General features: G+C 41.5%; 1 protein-coding gene across 1 annotated transcript in view; it reads right to left on the bottom strand.

Moving 5' to 3' along the window:
• Positions 1–2,283: 2,283 nt before the first annotated feature.
• The window catches only part of spon1a (spondin 1a), an 82,119-nt gene continuing 66,613 nt past the window's right edge, over positions 2,284–17,789 (bottom strand). The window contains exons 7-16 of the mRNA XM_017465171.3: positions 17,400–17,464; positions 11,529–11,730; positions 10,723–10,863; positions 10,237–10,312; positions 9,624–9,806; positions 8,696–8,866; positions 7,558–7,725; positions 6,978–7,142; positions 4,706–4,972; positions 2,284–4,176 (exon numbers count right to left, since the gene is read on the bottom strand). Of these exons, the coding sequence (XP_017320660.1) occupies positions 4,013–4,176; positions 4,706–4,972; positions 6,978–7,142; positions 7,558–7,725; positions 8,696–8,866; positions 9,624–9,806; positions 10,237–10,312; positions 10,723–10,863; positions 11,529–11,730; positions 17,400–17,464 (1,602 nt within the window). The 3' untranslated portion in view covers positions 2,284–4,012. The remainder of the gene's footprint in view (positions 4,177–4,705; positions 4,973–6,977; positions 7,143–7,557; positions 7,726–8,695; positions 8,867–9,623; positions 9,807–10,236; positions 10,313–10,722; positions 10,864–11,528; positions 11,731–17,399; positions 17,465–17,789) is intronic.

Here is a 17,789-nt window from a genome sequence, read left to right as displayed (position 1 = left end):
AAACCAGAGAACATGGAGGAAACCCACATGGATGGGAGGAGAACTTGAGCCCAAACTCATATTGCACTCTTAGAGAGAGAGAGAGAGAGAGAGAGAGAGAGAGAAACAAGGTTCTTTGTTTAATAAAATGTTCTTTTCTGACCAGGAAACACCGGTTTATAGTTCTAAATAGAACCTTGACAGTTTTTCCAGGGAGACAACCCAAGATGCCTTAAAGGTTATAGATTTTCTTATCGTAAATCATATTATTTCAGTAGTTAAAGCCTCAGGGTAACTTGGACGTCTGGATGCCAGATTTCAAAATTCCACCTTTTTCTGTTTCTAAGGTGAATTCATTTTCTGATCGCATGCCGTTGATGTACACACCAGGCTGGTTATGTTTGTGTGTTAGCTGTAGACATGCGGGGAAGAAAAAAACGAACACGTATGAGGAAGCCAAAGTGCTCCAAAGGGACTGCAGCTTGAAGGTTTAGTGCTAGGTGTAGAGTCGGTTACCACGGCAACCCTGCATCCAGTGAAAGAATGCTGTGGGTTTTTGTTTTTTGTTTTCTTGAAGCTGGATCAGTAGTGATTAGTGTTCGGTTATTGATGTGGTGATGGATGATTGAGCTTCTGTAGGTCTCTGTCTGTTTTTATCTGCAGAGCGGCTGATGTTTAGGTCAGGAGTGATATCAGTGTGAACTTTAATGGTCCTCAAACGCCACCATGTGGAGACCCAGTAGTCCCATAACAAGATCAAATAATAAGAATACGCAGTGTGTGTATATATAATGTATATATTAATTTAATAAGCTCTGAATGTTATTTCCAGTGGCTCCAAATGGAAATTATAAACAAAAATAAAAGTATTAAAAAATGGAATAAAAAAACAACTTATATACACGTAGTGCCTTCCACTGATATTGGCACTCTTGATAAATATGAGCAAAGAAGGCTGTGGAAAACTCTATTATTGAACCTTTTGATCTTTTGTTAAAAAGAATTCACAAAAATGTTCTGCTCTCATGGATCTCAAACAATTGCAAACACCACACAGATTTATCCAAATAAAATATCTTTATATCTTTGTTAAACGTAGGCTATTTTCTTATAGACACTTCCCATTGTGTGAAGCTCAACAACGTTTTGACGCACATCACAGCTATATTCCTCGCTCTTACCCATAGTGATGAATGACTAAGGGAATTCGGCCTGTGTGCTACCTCATATTTATACCCCTGTGAAACAGGAAGTCATGGTTGCACAATTTCCTGTTCCTAGTCACCCAGGTGTACTAAAAAAAAGTTTAAAATATCAATATACTTCAAATGTATATTTTCTCATATGAATTCATAGGGATGCCAATAATTGCTGTACACCTATATTTAACAAAGGTATTTTTTTGGGGGGGATAAATCTGTTTGCAATTATTTGATATGCATGAGAGCAGAGTATTTTTGTGATTTTTTTTTTTTTTAAACAAAATATCAAAAGGTTAAACAGTGAAGACAATTTTTCAAAGCCTTCTTTGCTCATATTTACCAAGGGTGCCGATATTAATGGAGGGCGCAGTATCTATACAAGTCATAACTTGTATTGATGTTATATATCATGTTAAATATATATTTTATAATTGATTAATTTGCTTGTTTTATTTTTTTTTGTAAAGCTTTCTGATGGCTCCATCTGGTGGACAAAATTACTGTTGCAGTTTTTTTTTTTTTTGGAGTTTAGAGTAATCCAGTCCACAACACTTGGAGATTTAGACATGAAGAGTTGAGGATTTCCTTCCTTAACTAACAGCCTATTATTCATTCATTCATTCATTCATCTTCAGTGCTATATTCTGGTCATGGTGGTGGTCGATTCACTCGTTCACCCCTAGGGGCAGTTTAGCATCACCAATCAACCTACTGCCATGTTTTTGGAAAACTAGGAGGAAACCTTTATGTATGGGGAGAACATATGAAAGGGCACATAGTTAGTGACCTGAACTCAGGAGTGAACTGACGTGAGCGCTATCCGTTGCATCACTGTGCGTCCTCATTCATTCAGTAATCATCTATTCATTAACTACAGTGCAACTAATAGGAAATTTACATTTAATTAATACTTGAGTCTAAAAACAAATTCAATGAATAAAAATAGCAGCACATAAACATGGCATACCCATGTCATCCATGCTTTGACGTAACTATTTAATTTTGTAACCAAAAAGTCATGTGGTACATCAACAACAACAACAACACATGAGTGCGGTTCATATTAGCATTTGTCAACATTATCCAAAAATGAGTTAGGCACTTGATCACAATCACTTTTATTGTAAAGGTGGCATATTCCAAAATATTCCGAGTATTTCTTTTTATCATTTTTTTTTTTTATGTCAGGGAGCAAAGGATGGCAACAAACGACTAGAAAAGATCACAAAAAGACACAACACTTTGGTAGGAATCTTAGATACGCTCTTAAAACCAGGAAAAGAAAAGTGAATGCGTGGAATCGGAACGAAACAAGTCAAACGACGTGTCTAAAGAGCTGGATTTAAAATTTCACAATGGATTAAAAATGAATATTCCTAGAAATATTCTTAGGCTTAGAAAATGGCTGTTTATCTGTGCTTTGCTGTCATACAAGAGACACATGAACGAATAAAAGGCTGCTGCTATTCATTCAACGGGCTCATTGTTGATTTTATAAGAATGTCTGTCTTTAAAACGTTAATATATCCAGAGTAACCAGTTATCATACGACGATAAAATCTATTTGTACATGTTTTAAAAATGAAATATCACACAGGCGGCCTCACAGAATAATAAGAAGGCTTCGTGTTGTTATGCTGCTAGTTAGCTTAAAACCGGTATGCTAACGCTTCAGATTGTTGCTGTGGCTAGAAACATGAGGTCGTGACCTTGCATGTCTTATGGCTCTGGTTACATCTCTACACATTAAAAATGTTGAATAGTAATAAGTATAGTCAATCGTTCCAGTTGTGTTTTTTTTTTTTTTGTAAGAACACTGTTTGTGCCAGCAAATGTTCCTGTCTTTGGTCCGTTTTGTGCCGTTTGTACACTGAAAACAACATTTACATTCACTTAGGAGACACTTTTATCCGATTTACAAGCGAGACAGAATCCAATCCAAGTGTCTAGCGTAGAACCTTAAGCACTGACCTGTTACACAGACATTAGCGACGAACCTCCAGGACTTTCATTCAGTACAGCAACGTGCATAATGTGAGATTTCAGTCTGAAATGCCAGACGCAGTAAATAAAGATCCAGACAAAAATATATTGTAGATAATGATGATTTTTTTTTTATGTAATAAATGAATTGTGTTAATAACGAATTCTGTGTTAAAACCATTTTAATTAAATGGAATGATTTTATATATAATATATATTCTTAATTTTTGTCTGGAGATTTACAGTGCAAAAGTTAGCATTCCCAATTCATTTGGAAAGGAATTTCTCTTCAATCACATTTCAGAACGATAATCTGAATATTACAGCTAACATCGCAATACAATGGAAAGCGACACTTATCGACACTCTTTGTCGTCTTTGTTTTGTCCTAGCGGGTATGCAAACTTTTGCACTTACGTTACTGCGTCCAGTTTCATTGAATTTTTTCATTCAAATGAAGAAGGGCTCGATGAGAAGGAAATGTATATATTTTTTTGCTGACTGAGAAAATAAAAGACCTTGTTTATGTACCGTCATATGCATCGTCAATGTAAATTTAATGACTAAATCTTACGACTTAAAACGGAACTTTAATAAGCCACTTTCAGATAGAAACGTACTAGAAATTAGAAATCAAACAGAACTTTAACATCAACTCTAAACATTGCTTTGCATTTCTTTTATATGACAAATTACCACCATACTACATTCTAGTAAAAAAACAAAAAAAACAAGAAAAAAGTAAAAAAAACTGCTGCCAACCCTAAACAGGTTGAAAGAGACCACTGATCACCACTGACCACCAATCCTCATCACATCGAGTCCCTTCCCACAATCCCCAGCAACACTTAGCAGGGATGGACGTTACAGGCACGGATCTCCTTCCTATCCTTGCAGCTGGTTAACTGTGTGATCTTGAATCTCTTCTTGGCTGTCATTAGCCTCTCTTGGATCCCCCCGCCACACAACTTGGTACAGTCATTCCAGTCGGACCACGGCTTCATCTTGCATCCTGGAGGAAGAGGTCACGTAGAGGAAAGCGGTTACGTTCACACACGCTCACACACCAATGGTAGCAGAGCTGCCATGCAAGGTGCTAGCTTGCTATCGGGAGCAACTCGGGGTTCAGTGTCTCGCCCAAGGACACTTGGGCGAGACACATCGAACCGCCGACCCTACGATTAGTACACGACCCGCTCTACCACCTGATCCACAGCCACCCACAAGAAAAGAGTTCCATTATTAACACTTCCAGTTTGTCCCTTAACAGAACTTGTGTCTGGAAAAGAGAATCATGGGATTGCACCTACTGTAGACGTTATGAGGTCTGAAGATACAGAAGGACAACTACCTTTCAGTTAAAATTCTCTTCAAGGCGACACGTACAAATAATCATGGGCTTGATTAATGCAATACTGTAATATCATAAACGGTAGTGTTGACTACATGCTTAGCTACACCTCATGAGGATAATGAGTTGGTGCTAGTGATAACGTGAGGGGCAATAGTTCAAAATGATAACAGTGATTTAGGACCCTCACCTGCGAGCTCGTCAACCCATTCCTCCCTGCCCTGGCTGTTCTTCCTCTTCTTTCTTTCCTCTTTGCGTTTCTTTCTCTCATCGCTATTGGTGCTGCCTTGATTACACTTCCTGATCTTGCACTTCTTCCTCTGGACAATATCGGGGCAGGCCTCGCCCCCGAACTGAGGCTCCAGCTTTATCACCCGTGTCCGGATCGTGTGACCCTTCCCACATGACTTATTACACTCGGACCACTCGGACCACTCGGACATCACACAGTCTGAAGCTGCAGAGAAAGCCGGAGAGAGAAAGAGAGAGGGGGAAGAGAAAGAATGATAAACGATGAATTGTGTATATACCTGTTCTATTTAAGGAGTCTGAAGTTGGTGAATGTGATGGAGCTCCTATAATTGCCCTCGGTGTCCTCGGCTAATGCGAGGGCACAGTAGGAAAGACACAGCGGTGTCGCATTGTGAGGCTGGTTCCCAGTTTTGCTGGACTGAGACACAACTCAATGATTCAGAGTTGAAAAAAAGAAAAGCGTGTAGAAAATGGCATGTGGTCCATGGGGAAGGACATTAGGTCGAATCAAAGAGTGTTGAAAAAGGCTTGGGTTAAACCCATTACTGGAGCGTTTCCTTGCCAAATATTGGCTCAGAGGGTGTTCAAAAGAGGGATTATACTGTAGGTAATTTAAAGGCAAGCAGTATATAGGCCACTTTGAAGTGGATCCAAGCGTGCCGGTCTAACGTGGAGACATGGACACGTGCCCCATAGGGGTGACGCATACACCACCTAAAAAACCCCCAGCCATGTTCGCTTATGGTTGCACTTCATAGGGAAGGCTAGAGCTCTTGGGCCTGTAAGAAGGTATTCATTTATTCATTCATCTTAAGTAACTGCTTTCTCCTGGTCAGGTTAATGGTGGATCCAGACCCTATCCCAGTGATACTAGGCGTGAGGTCGGAATGCACCCTGTATGAGATGACGGTCCACCACAGGGCACCGTGTACACACACATTCGCACGTAAGCGCAATATCGTGTCGTCTATTCAATTCCTCACGTTTTTGGGAAGAAAATGAAAGACCAAGAGATTCCAAAGAACTGGGATCTGTGGAGAATTGAAAAAGACCAATGGATGTATTCCTTCCTGCATAACGCTAGGGAGAGTGGTCAGGTCGCACCCGACAACCGGCTGTGTCACCAAACCTGGGGTGTTACTGCAAGATTGGCGTAATGAGTATAATACGTTTCCTTGTCGCCAAGCTATCGGGTGTAAGACATAATTATGATATCTGACCAGATATCTAAGAAGATCTATGTCTCGGATCTTCTTAAGAAATTGTTATGGACATACGGGCTCAAGAAAGAAAAAGTACACCTCCTAAGTTGGACAGCAAATTAGTAGACCCTTTTATGTCGACGACTGACTGTATTGGATCAAACGCATTGATCTACTGTGCTAGGATGACACAACAGTCTGTGCTACATCAGTGCTAGCTTTGGCCCTGTATTGGAGCGAACAACTACTCGGCTATCATCCGGTCCTTTCTGGAGGAGCTGAACCTGCTCGTGAAAAGCTGAACAACCCTAAGCACCAAGCTTGGTGGAGCTGAACACCCTCCACCAACAGCTGCTAGAGAACCCTCAGTTTCAGGGGGATATGGAGGAATTTCTGAGGACCAGACAGGAAGAATCGGATGATTTGTGCATACCAGAATCCAACATTGAACCAAGCAGAGAAAAAGAGATGATATCCATTCTCCCAGAATTAGAGAAGAATTGGAAAGTCTTGGACAGGATGAGATTTTCAGACGTTTTTCAGGACTAGACACACGCCTATGGCGTTTAATCATTCTCCCTCGGATTTGGCCCTTTCTGTTGCATGTGAGATTTGTTATGGGGAGGTATCCTTGGAATATGTAGGGCTTAGGGAAGCAGAGCAAATTAGGCATTGGTAGAATTGGTGCATGTTGGACTTGTCTACATTAGTACCAGCTCTATATAACCCTGAGCCCGTTCTCGTTTTGTTGAAAGGAGACCACCTCATACCCCAGTTAGTATACACATCTGTGTACACTTACTCTATACTATATATGTAATACATAATTGATCTTACCTTCAGACAAACTATACTTTCTTTCGTGCTGGGTTACTCAACCAGCCGAGACATAAGGCTATTACATAAGAGCAAAACTCATGCTAAAATATGCTACACGGTACATCGTAATGCCTGCGGTGAATACAGATGTATCATGTCATAATTGTGCTCTGTGTGTGTATCGCTCACGGCACTCTGGCAGCATGCATTTCTCCACTTGTTCCAGCTCTTCGCTGCACTCTCCCAGCTCCACCGGCGATTTGAGGATGCGCTGCCGAGTGCGTGTTCCTTTACCACATGTCACACTGCAGTCACTCCAATCAGACCACGGAGACAACAGGCACGGGATGGTATCTGTCAAAACAACACGTCCATCTTTACCGCAGGAACAGAGCTAAAACATGCTGTCAAAACAGGAGCTCCTGTCTCTCTCGGTTCGTCCTCGTGAGAACTGTCAAACTCGATGAGCTTTGGTGTCAATGAACAGAAAGTAAGCGCTTTTAATTCCGTCCTTTAAGAAACGTGGTACCGTTTCACTACAGTGCAGCGGATGGAGTCACAAAGAGTGCGTGTACATAACGAAGAAACCTTTTGTCTTTAGATATTGACGAATCATGAGTACTAACTGAAGAAATGAATTCCATAAGAAATGAAATTCAAATGAATTCTGAACCCTACTGAAAGGGCAACAGTGAGCCTCAGACTGTATGTTAAATGGTGTATATAAATATTAAGCGGTCCATTTGTATGCGTGCACGTTTTAACTCACGACACTCGGGCATCATGCACTTCTCCACCTCGACCACCTCAGCCTCGCAGATCGATCCATCGGAAGGAGGCATTTTGACCATACGCTCTCGGCGCTTCATTCCCAGCCCACAGGTGGCGCTGCAGGTGTCCCATTCACCCCATTCAGTCACAAGACAACTGCTAGGAGCTACACAACACAACATAACATTCATAAATAGCATTTATGTACAAAAAAAGCTGTAACATCATACAGTATATGAAGAGACACTCATAACATTAACCTTTCAGTTGTCAGAAATTCCACCCTGAATGCTGCTTGGGCGTATTCTCTGTCCTCCACGTGCGTTTGTTTGTGTTTAGACCTGTTTCTGCCCCGCCCTGTCGTTGTTTAGTTATCCTAATGTGTGCACCTGTTTACCTTTGTCTGTTTATGCCCCGCTGTCTCCGTGTTTCAGTTTCACAGCAAAGTCTTGGCGTGCATTTAATGTCGTTAAGATCCAGGCCGTGTTTGTCGGTGTTTCTGTGCAAGGTTTTGTTTAGTTTTTTTTTTTTTTTCTAATTGAAGTTTATTCTTATATTTGTATGTATTTATTAATTTATTAAAACTTAGAAACATTTTATACTATTAGTATGTAACTGGGAACAATTATAAACAAATAAACAAACCATAAACAAACGTATTATTATTATTATTATTATTATTATTATTATTATTATTATTATTATTATTATTTAGTATACACATAATAATAATTTCATAAAACCCGCTTAGTATAAAGCTGCTTGTATATACAGTAGGTTACTACAGTCTGCAGAGTTTTAATAATTAATTCTCATGAACAAATTACATATGAAAGGTTAACGAGCATGTTATAATACCAAATATTTATCGTTAATCTTAGAAACCTTAGAAATGGACATAATTAAGACTTTTTAAACAAGTAAGTTGATTAACGCCGTGACCTTTAACACCGACGGAACTTAAAGTTTGGATTCCTTACGAGGCACGTGACCGCACGCAACCGTGCGTGATCATTTTGGATCGCTGAAATCTTTGCACGCAAACGTGTTGTTAGTAAAATATAACCGGAAAAAAAAATGATTTCACCGACATGGGACTGTTTGTGAGGAAACTTTAAGTAAGGATGTTTACTCACAGCAGTCGTGGTTGACGGTGCACGGTTCGGTCTCCTCGGTGGGGAGGGTGCAGGCGAAACCATCTTCAGGAAACTGCTTTACGTAGCGCTCCCTGGACCGAACGCCCGCTCCGCACGACACGCTGCACGGAGACCAGGTGATCCACTCGGACATCATGCACGTCGACGCATCTGCCACACGGAAAAAAACACAGTTATAGCGATATTTCAAAAAACCTGACAGTATATCAAACAAAAAAAGCTGAATATTTGAATTAAAGCTCAGAAATACTGAATGAATATAGAACTGAACCTGAGAATTTTAAAACCTAAGAATACTCAAATAAACCTGAGAATGTAAGCAGAATTAAATCTGTCAATGTTAAGAATGCAAGTAGAATTAAACTTGAGAATATCGAATTAAACCTAAGAAATCTAGTAGAAATAAAGCTGAGATTATTTAAATAAACTGAGGACATTATTTTATTATTTTTTTAAAAAAAAAATATATATATTATTGTCTCTTATTAACTTTTTATGAACTATTATTTAAACTATATAAATATAATATAAAATCTGACTATTTTACAGCTAAGAATTTACAGTTAAGAATATTAAATTAAACTTGAGATGATAAAAGCTCGACAAAACGTTGAAAATATTTCGAGGAAAAACAAAGAATATTACAATAAAACCGAGAATATACACGGAGTTAAACCTGAGACTAGCGAGGAAAAAAACCGGTTGAATAAATAAATCCTGACAACTATGAAACAGAAATCTGAGAATATTTACTTCCAACCGCTTATATTTATAGATATGAGAGGCGGGATCACTCAGAACAGCTGGATAACTTGCGTCGTATCATTCTGTAGCTCAGCTGTAAGTCACCTTTTAAAAAGAAATAAAGAAAAGCTTAATGTGACGTGTGTGTGTGTGTGTGTGATACCCTCGTCACTGCAGCCAGGCCCCATACACGGCTCGAAGTCCTGTGTGTGTGGACAGGGGACACTCAGGTCCAGCTGGGCCTTTAGCATCCTCTGCCTCATCCGCTTTCCTTTCTCACAGGTGGAGGAGCTGCAGGCCGACCACGGAGACCAGTTGGAGTAAATGCACGTCTCCGGAGTGTCGTCTGAACAAGTGATGAGTACAGAATGAGATGCCGGGACTGGGATAAAGACATCCTGGATTTTCCGAATTAACTAAAACACGGCGCTGTTGAATTCTGGATTGTGATTGGTCAGAAGGTGTTTCTTTTCCGCTTCCTATAACGGTAGCGCGGCTACAGTACACACCACAGGTGTACGTTAATGCGCTCGTTCTAATACGTTATCGTTTCTACGGTAACAGCTCGTCCATAGTGGACGCTCCACCAAAAGCAGATGAACAAAACAGGTGTGATTGATGTGGTGGAGTTTTCCGTAAGGTGAAATGTGTTTATTTCACGTGTATGGAAGGAGTCTCCAGTATCGGCACTTTTTTTTTTTTTTTTTTTTTTTAAAGAAAAGGGTAAAGGTAAAAAGCTAAAGCGAGTTTCTCGCGAAGATGATGAAATCGCAGACCTTCCTCTTTCTCCTCCTGAGCGATGTCTGCTACGATGTCGTCGACGTTATCAGGCACGATGTTGCACTGCTCACCCTGAAAAAAATAAACACAACTAAAATCTAAAGAGTGTACGCGAACCTACAGCGTGAACGGTAGCCTAGTGACTGGAGGTTAAACTAGTGAGTGAAATCTGATCTAGGGCATTAAAGCTAAGCTAACGAATGAAAGGTAACCTGGTTTATAAACGCTAAGCCTTTTTTTGGAAATGCGAACCCACCCTTTATTTAGTTTGAACGTTTCTATTATTATTATTATAATAATTATATTATTTATATTATTTAGTTAGTTAGTTCTTGACTCTCGACTGCTCATGCTCCCTCTACAGGTTGAAAAGCCCTGCTCCTGTGTGCAGCATACTCCTCGGTTTCTCTTCAAAAAAGCTCAGAAAGTGACAAGGACAATGTCAAAATGAAAAAAATCGACAGAACTATGACCAGACAGACCTTGCGGGCGATTCTCTCCACCACCAGCCTGGACACCGGGGTTATAGCTCCGCCCTCTGGGTCGTAAAACGGGCTCTGGGGATGATCCAAACTCGTAAGAGGACGAATCTTCTCCTGAGGAAGCGTCGGCTTGTTAGGAGACTGAACGAAGAAAAGGCAGAATGAATGAACGGCGTGATTTAAATCATTCCCTGCACATTATTCATCACATCCCATCAACCATCACTACTGCATTTATTCCTAGTCTTTAAATCTGCAATTCTTTATTCCTGATGTGTTTTACCTGATGTCCAGAGCACCAGCAGATGGCAGAATCATCCTGAGATCATTGTCTCTAAAGCTCTGGCCAAACCCGCACTCAAAAATCTATATATCTTAATTATTTCCCTTCAGACATCACTGTGTATGTACATGAGGGAGTACGACGTTAAAAAAAATAGGCCATCTTTTAAGAAAGGGAGAACGTGAAGAGCAAGAGGAAGAACAGAAGGAAGAAAATAGGAGAGAGAGAGAACATGAGAGTAAGAAAGAACTAGGGAAAGTAAGAAAGAAAGGAAGAATTAAAGAGAGAGAAAGAAGGAAAGGAAATGGCAGTAGTTATATGCCTGCTACTTTACTGGTGTTAAAAATGTAAATGTTCCAGATGGTTCCGGAGCGGTGGTGAAGAGTTACAGCTCTGAGCAGATTCCCAGTACAGACACTCGGGGTAGTTTAATCAGTGTCGCACAAGACCTCTCTCTCAGCCCGGACTGAATAACACACGTCACTCGGTGCGACTGAGGGAAGTCGAGCACACGGACGCTGACCTCGTAGGTGACGCCGCTGTCGGTCCCGGCGTCCCATGGGATCAGGTCCTGGACGAGCTTCTGCACCCATCCGCACTCCTTCGTACAGAGATCTTCAGCCGAGAGACCCACGTTCCAGTCTGGACTCGGGCCAAGCATGGTCAGGAAGGACATGAGGTGACGAGTTCGGTCCACAGAGAACTCTGCTGAGGGAGCGGCTCGCCTGAGACACAACCAAAATCATGAACAAAAACTGATTCAGAACCAAAATCATAACCTCACTGACTGGCTTGTAGTAAAGTAAAGTTCTGGCTATTTAACAGTTTTAATAACATTTTTTTTTTTTTTTTTTGCACTCAACCATATAAATAACTTATTTTCTCACTTTGCCATCCGCAGGAGGGCAGGAAACATTTTTAAAAGAGAGAAAAAAAAAAATAGAATATGGATAGAAAGGACAAAAGTTAAATAATGGCAGGAAGTTAAAATTCTAAAAACAGTGAATGGACAGGGGCAGGTGGGGAACAAGGGATGGCCTGAAGCAAAGAGTCAAGGGCAGAATAACAAAACAGAGGAACGAGAAAGAAAAAATGGAGCAGGGAGAGAGAGAGAGCGAGAGAGAGGGAGGGAGAGAGGGATGGAGAGAGAGAGGGAGAGAGAGATAGAGGGAGCAAGAGAGAGAGCGAGAGAGCAATAGGGAGCGAGAGAGAGGGAGGGAAGGAGAGCGAGAGAGAGGGAGGGAGGGAGAGACAGGGAGCGAGAGAGAGAGCGAGAGACAGGGAGCGAGAGAGAGGGAGTGAGAGAGAGCGAGAGAGAGAGCGAGTGTAAAAGCAGCCAAAAAGTGCAGGAGCTACGTAAAGTACAGTATTTAAAATTCCCAACGCAGGCTGTTTGCGTCTCAAAAGCATGAAAATCAGGCCATGTGTCATCTAATCAACCGGTAATCCTCCTCATGCACGAATTACACACTCCTAGATGGCTCTCTCTCGACCTCAGAGCGGATTTGTTGTCGTCGGCAACAGCGAGTGATTGCTGGGTGATTTGAAGATATTCATTTGCCAGTTTAAAAGACTCGAGCGAAATGGATTTTGTGGGGAAAAAACCCCCAAAAAACAAAACGAGTGCAGATGAAATGACAAAGGAGAACGCGGTTTATTAATTCAGTGGAGAGATTTAGGACAAACTTCCCATAAAAACAGAGAGAGTGTGCAAAGAGAACGAGAATTTGACGCTTCACGTTGTCGTAAACATTCAGCGTCGACAAATCCAAAATGGCTTCCTGTCCGCTATATACGCTCTGTACACAGGGTCGGGCATCACCGCTCTGTAGCACTACACTCCAAACTTGTATTGCATTTTTAATGAATCTTCATCCAGTAAAAGTAGCGCTTAAACACCCTTTACGTTAATTAAGATTAAAGTATTGGCACCCCGGCTTGATTTGCTTTAGTCACTGTCGTCATCACAACAAACTCCATGTCTCGTGTCCTACGTTCTCACCCACGCAATCCCGATGGAATACGGTTGGTTGTTTTTGGTCTAGTCCGTCGCTTGTCTCCGTTCCACAAACTCCTACTTTCATCTAATACGCTATGCAGGGAAGAGTCTCTTCCTTTAACATGTGGTGAAGCAACAAACTCAGAGGATTGGAGATGTAAATTCCTTTTGGTTTTGGACTTGGGGGGGGTGAGGGAGCAATGTGCCCTGAGAGATCAGTATGTTTGGTGAAGCGTGAAGCATGTTTTCATGCCCGGTATTGGTCCAGAGCTCAGGCCGTCTTGAAAAGTGTGGTCTGGTATTCACTTGCGCTGAACCCTGGGAAGATGTGCGTCAGGCGTGAAAGCTCAGCATCCGGTCTCAGAGCTGCAGTAACGTCATCACTTCATCTTGCCCTGTTACGTGCTGTTTTTTTTTTTTTTACGTTTATCGGAAAACACAGCGAAGTGAACGTCATGCCAAGGATCCATGGAGCCACGCAAAGCAAGAACAGACACATCACTGCACGGAGGGCAAAGCAGCGCAGAGATCGCTCGCGACTTTTAAAAAAAAAAATAAATAAATAAAATGTGCGGTCGCAGAAATTGAAGCAAAATCAAGAAAGCTCGATCGCGATTGGAGCTTGCGATTTTTCAAGATTACCGCAGGTATTCCGCAGATTTGGTCCAAGACGCGCCGTGTGACGTCGTCGCCACGTGCGTCGGAACACGACTGCGGCTCTACGGTCTCGTTTACCGACAGACATCACCGCCAATTCGAGTTTAAAAATGAGCACAAAAAACTTTGCAATAGCAAAATTTTTCAAAATCAACAAGCGATTAAACCGCATGGGCCGTTAAACGTGTGAGCGCAGGGTCGAGCGTGTTTATGCACCTTTATTAACGAGAGAGAGAGAGAGAGAGAGTGAAGACAGTACTCCAGCTGGTGCTAATACGCCATGATCTCTGAGAATAAACCTGGAATTAGCATGAACAGAACTGTCTCCGAGGCGCTCTGTCTGTAGCACGAATACACACACCGAAAGGACACTAACCACACACATTGCTGGACTGCACTACGTTTATACACACGCGCAAAACCTGCCTAAACATTTAGCGCGAATATATTTCACCGCACGCACACGTACACACTCATACTTGTGTTTTATATATTCCTTTCTTCTTTCTTTTTTTTTTTTTTTCGAGAAAGGTGCCAATATTTCTGGAGTTGACAGTACAGAGAAGCTGTACACACACACACACACACACGAGCATTGAAGCTCAGACAAACCACGCATCTAATTTGCGACTCCTCCCGCTTTGACAACCCGTTATTTCACAGTCTGCATGCCTGCGCACTGCTTATCAACTCAACTACGTCTTCTGAAGCTTCTGGAAAGTTCTGCGGCGTGGTTTTCCAAAGCACAATCACAACTGGTGTACGCTTTTCTCTTCTTTTTAATCTAAAAATACCAGCACCGAGTCACGACAGGAGAAAGACTACGGCGAGGGAAATCGAGAAAAGAGGGTGCGAAGAAAAGTCAAACGATATCCCTTTAAAAAAAAAGTTCGTTTGAGATCTGGACCGTGATTGGTCGGAAGGTGTTGATTTAGTTTTCTCGAGCGGCAGCCCTGACGGTAGCGCAGGTTTCTATTGATGCGCTCGTTCTAACATTAATCTTCGTCTCTATAGTAACGGTTCACATATAGCGGATTAGGAACGAGCGTAATCGCCGATGTAACGATAAACCGTACAAAACGTAGCGTCATTCTTTAATAAATAGAACATCGTAACCGTCGGAGAATTGCCGTGGTTTCTTTAACGAATAATAAACGATCACGTTCCAGATGCGTAGCTGAATAATATGTTGGAAGTTAAAAGCTAAATCTAGTCTGGGGCTCTGATCAGAATCAAACATCTACTCGTGCACTTCACCTCTCTGTAGAGTGATTCGTTTCCGGGGGGCGGGGTTTAACACGGTATCCCAAAATACACGGCTGGAGACATGACGACTGTCGACTTTTAAACTGTGAGAAATCCTAACACAGGAGTGTAATAATAATTTGTAGTCTCTCAAGAACAAAAAAAAGATATCAAGCCACCCAATAAGAGCTCGCCCAAATAAAAGATCACGATATAAAACGACAAGGGCGCACGATAAAATGAAAAATATAACAACATGTAAACAATCGCGAATAAGACGACGACAACGACACATCAAAAACGGAGCTTGTGACGTTCCTGAGGAACGCCAACGCGTAAACTCCTCCGTCCCGACGAAGACGGAAAAGCATTCAGCTTGACCTCTGACGGTTACGAAGCGCTGACGCTGGAGACTCCTTCCCTACGCTGAACGTTAAACAAACATCTCCTCTAAAGGCAGTTTATTCACATCCCGGAAGTGGATAAGAATCATACGAGAAAACCCTTGAACCGTTCAAAAAGCCTTCTTCTCCTTGAAAAACAAATTCACCTTCACCTTTTTATTACTACTTCCTGTTTAGTACCCGTTCAAGATCCTCCTGCGGTTCACTCGAACCCGGAAGCTCTCAGAAACGCTTCTGACGACACGGCGTCCGAGTATCGCACTCCGTAATGAGTTCACGTCGCGCACCAGGAGAGGAGCAGATCCGCACGGCTTCTATTACGGACGTCACGGTAACGGTTCCGTTCCCACGTGATCAGACACGAGCTGGAGAACAGGCAGGACTCCACGGAAATTAATCAGTGCTTTCGATAAGTTTTTTTTTTTTTTTTCCCCGTTAAAGAAAAGAACATAACGTGGGATAATGATCAGCCGGTCGACTGTTTCAAAGACGATTAATGTGATTAAAGAAAAAGAAAACGACGCCATGTTTGCCTGTTTATATTACTTTATATAATTACTCATATTCAGTCTCAATACACACAAACTCAGCCATATGTTCAGAACTGACGCACGCTGAGCAGATCTGGTTTTACATTAATAAACAGGCCCCATACAGTGGAAGTCACTTGCATTGCATTTCATTTCATTTCATTATCTACGCTGCTGTAGACTCCATTTACATTTTAACTATGAAGACAGATTTTTGTCTAATTACCTGCGCAAAAACTAATTCAGTTCCCCGCTTTTGTCAAGAGCGCCAAATGTACCGAATATTAATTTATTATTATTTGAATAAATTTACCCACAGTGGGCTTCGTGGTTCGTAAATCATCCGTAAGAGGTGTTTAGACAAGAAACTTGGTTTTCATGAAAAATAAATAAATGAATAAATAAAAATTCCTAGAATTTCAGAACAAAACAAAAGACATTTCGTATTCGTATCCTTCTCGCGCTCCTGCGCGTGTGTAAATTCACACGGAAGAAGACTCATTAATGTAAACGCGCGACTCGACTGCCTCCAAACTCGTATAATCTGAGATGAGTTACTGGTCTTTTATGTACAGTTGAGGTCAGACCATGTGCGAAGTCTGAAAAAATGTCAGTAATGACGGGGGGTATAAATGACGGATCGTTGGAATTGCACTTTTTCACATAACACGTGTACGTGTAGTCCACAAGACACGATAATACCTGAATTTACACAAATGAACCGGTCCAAAAGTTTACACACCCTTCCCGATTCTTAATCCCGTGTGTCGTCACCTGATGATCAACGGCATTTTGTGATAATTCTTTGAGTCCCTCTGTTAGTCTCGAGCAGTTGAACCGCCCGCTGTTCTTCAGAAAAAAAATCCTCCGGGTCCTTCACGTTCTTTACTTTTCCAGCATCTTCTGCACTGAGATCCATCGTTTCACACCGGGGGCGACTGAGGGACTCGTACACGATTATTACAAAAGGCGCGAACGTTCACCGATGCTCGAGAAGGCGACACGGTGCATTAAGAGCCCCGGGGGGGGGGTAAACTTTTGAACAGGATGATCGGTGTAAATTGCTATTATTTTGTCTTCTGGGAAACGTAAATACTTTACAGTATGTCGGTTCTGAAGGGTAGGACTAATTTTTAAAAAAAAGAATATCTTTAAACAATATAAAAACAATTAAATTTGATTAAATATCATTTTTTAAAAAAATTTAACATGGCATCGAATGTTCTCGCTTTACACCAAGCAACGAGGAATCATTTATAAACGTTTAATATTATAATAATCTCCATTTTTTTTATGAGTAGTTATTGGAACCCTTGCTAGTAAATGACACAGGAGTATGAATGTAGTTACAGAGCTGTTTGTTTGTGGGTTAGTTATTATATACGAATAATACACAAACGGTTAGTAACCGAGGTTTAAGAACGAATAAATTAGTCAATGCTTCATTCGGTAATAAGCTACCAAGGTGTGATTGGTTGGCATGACGATAAGGTTTCCATTAAAACTCTTCAGATGGTGTGATGTTCGGTTGGTTGTGATTTTCGGACAGAAGTACTTACACGTTGAGAGGCTGCCATGCGGGCCACTGCGCCTTCATCTTAATGACCGTCAGCACGTCATCGCCCTGCGAGGAACCAGAGAACATACGCTAACGTCACAATGTACAGTGTGCATGAGAAACGTTCCTTACATCTGTACTCTTAACGTGACGCAGGGAGAAGGGCGAAGTTTAATTCCCTCCCTGCTGAAGGTGATGAATGGAGCTGCCTTTAATTCCGTACTGAATGGATGACGGCATGAGAGGCTCATAAATTCGGTATAAATATTTAATCAATTGGTCAAAGCCTGCAGGTTTGCTGCGTCATAGTGTGTGTGTGTGTGTGTGTGTGTGTGTGTGTGTGTGTTAGACAGCACACACAAATGAGAACAAATCCAAAAAAGGAGAGACA

Source organism: Ictalurus punctatus, chromosome 4 (assembly GCF_001660625.3).
Source record: "Ictalurus punctatus breed USDA103 chromosome 4, Coco_2.0, whole genome shotgun sequence".
NCBI classification, from domain to species: Eukaryota; Metazoa; Chordata; class Actinopteri; order Siluriformes; family Ictaluridae; genus Ictalurus; species Ictalurus punctatus.
Note: the sequence above shows the minus strand (reverse complement) of the source record. Positions and strands in the feature narration are given on the sequence as shown.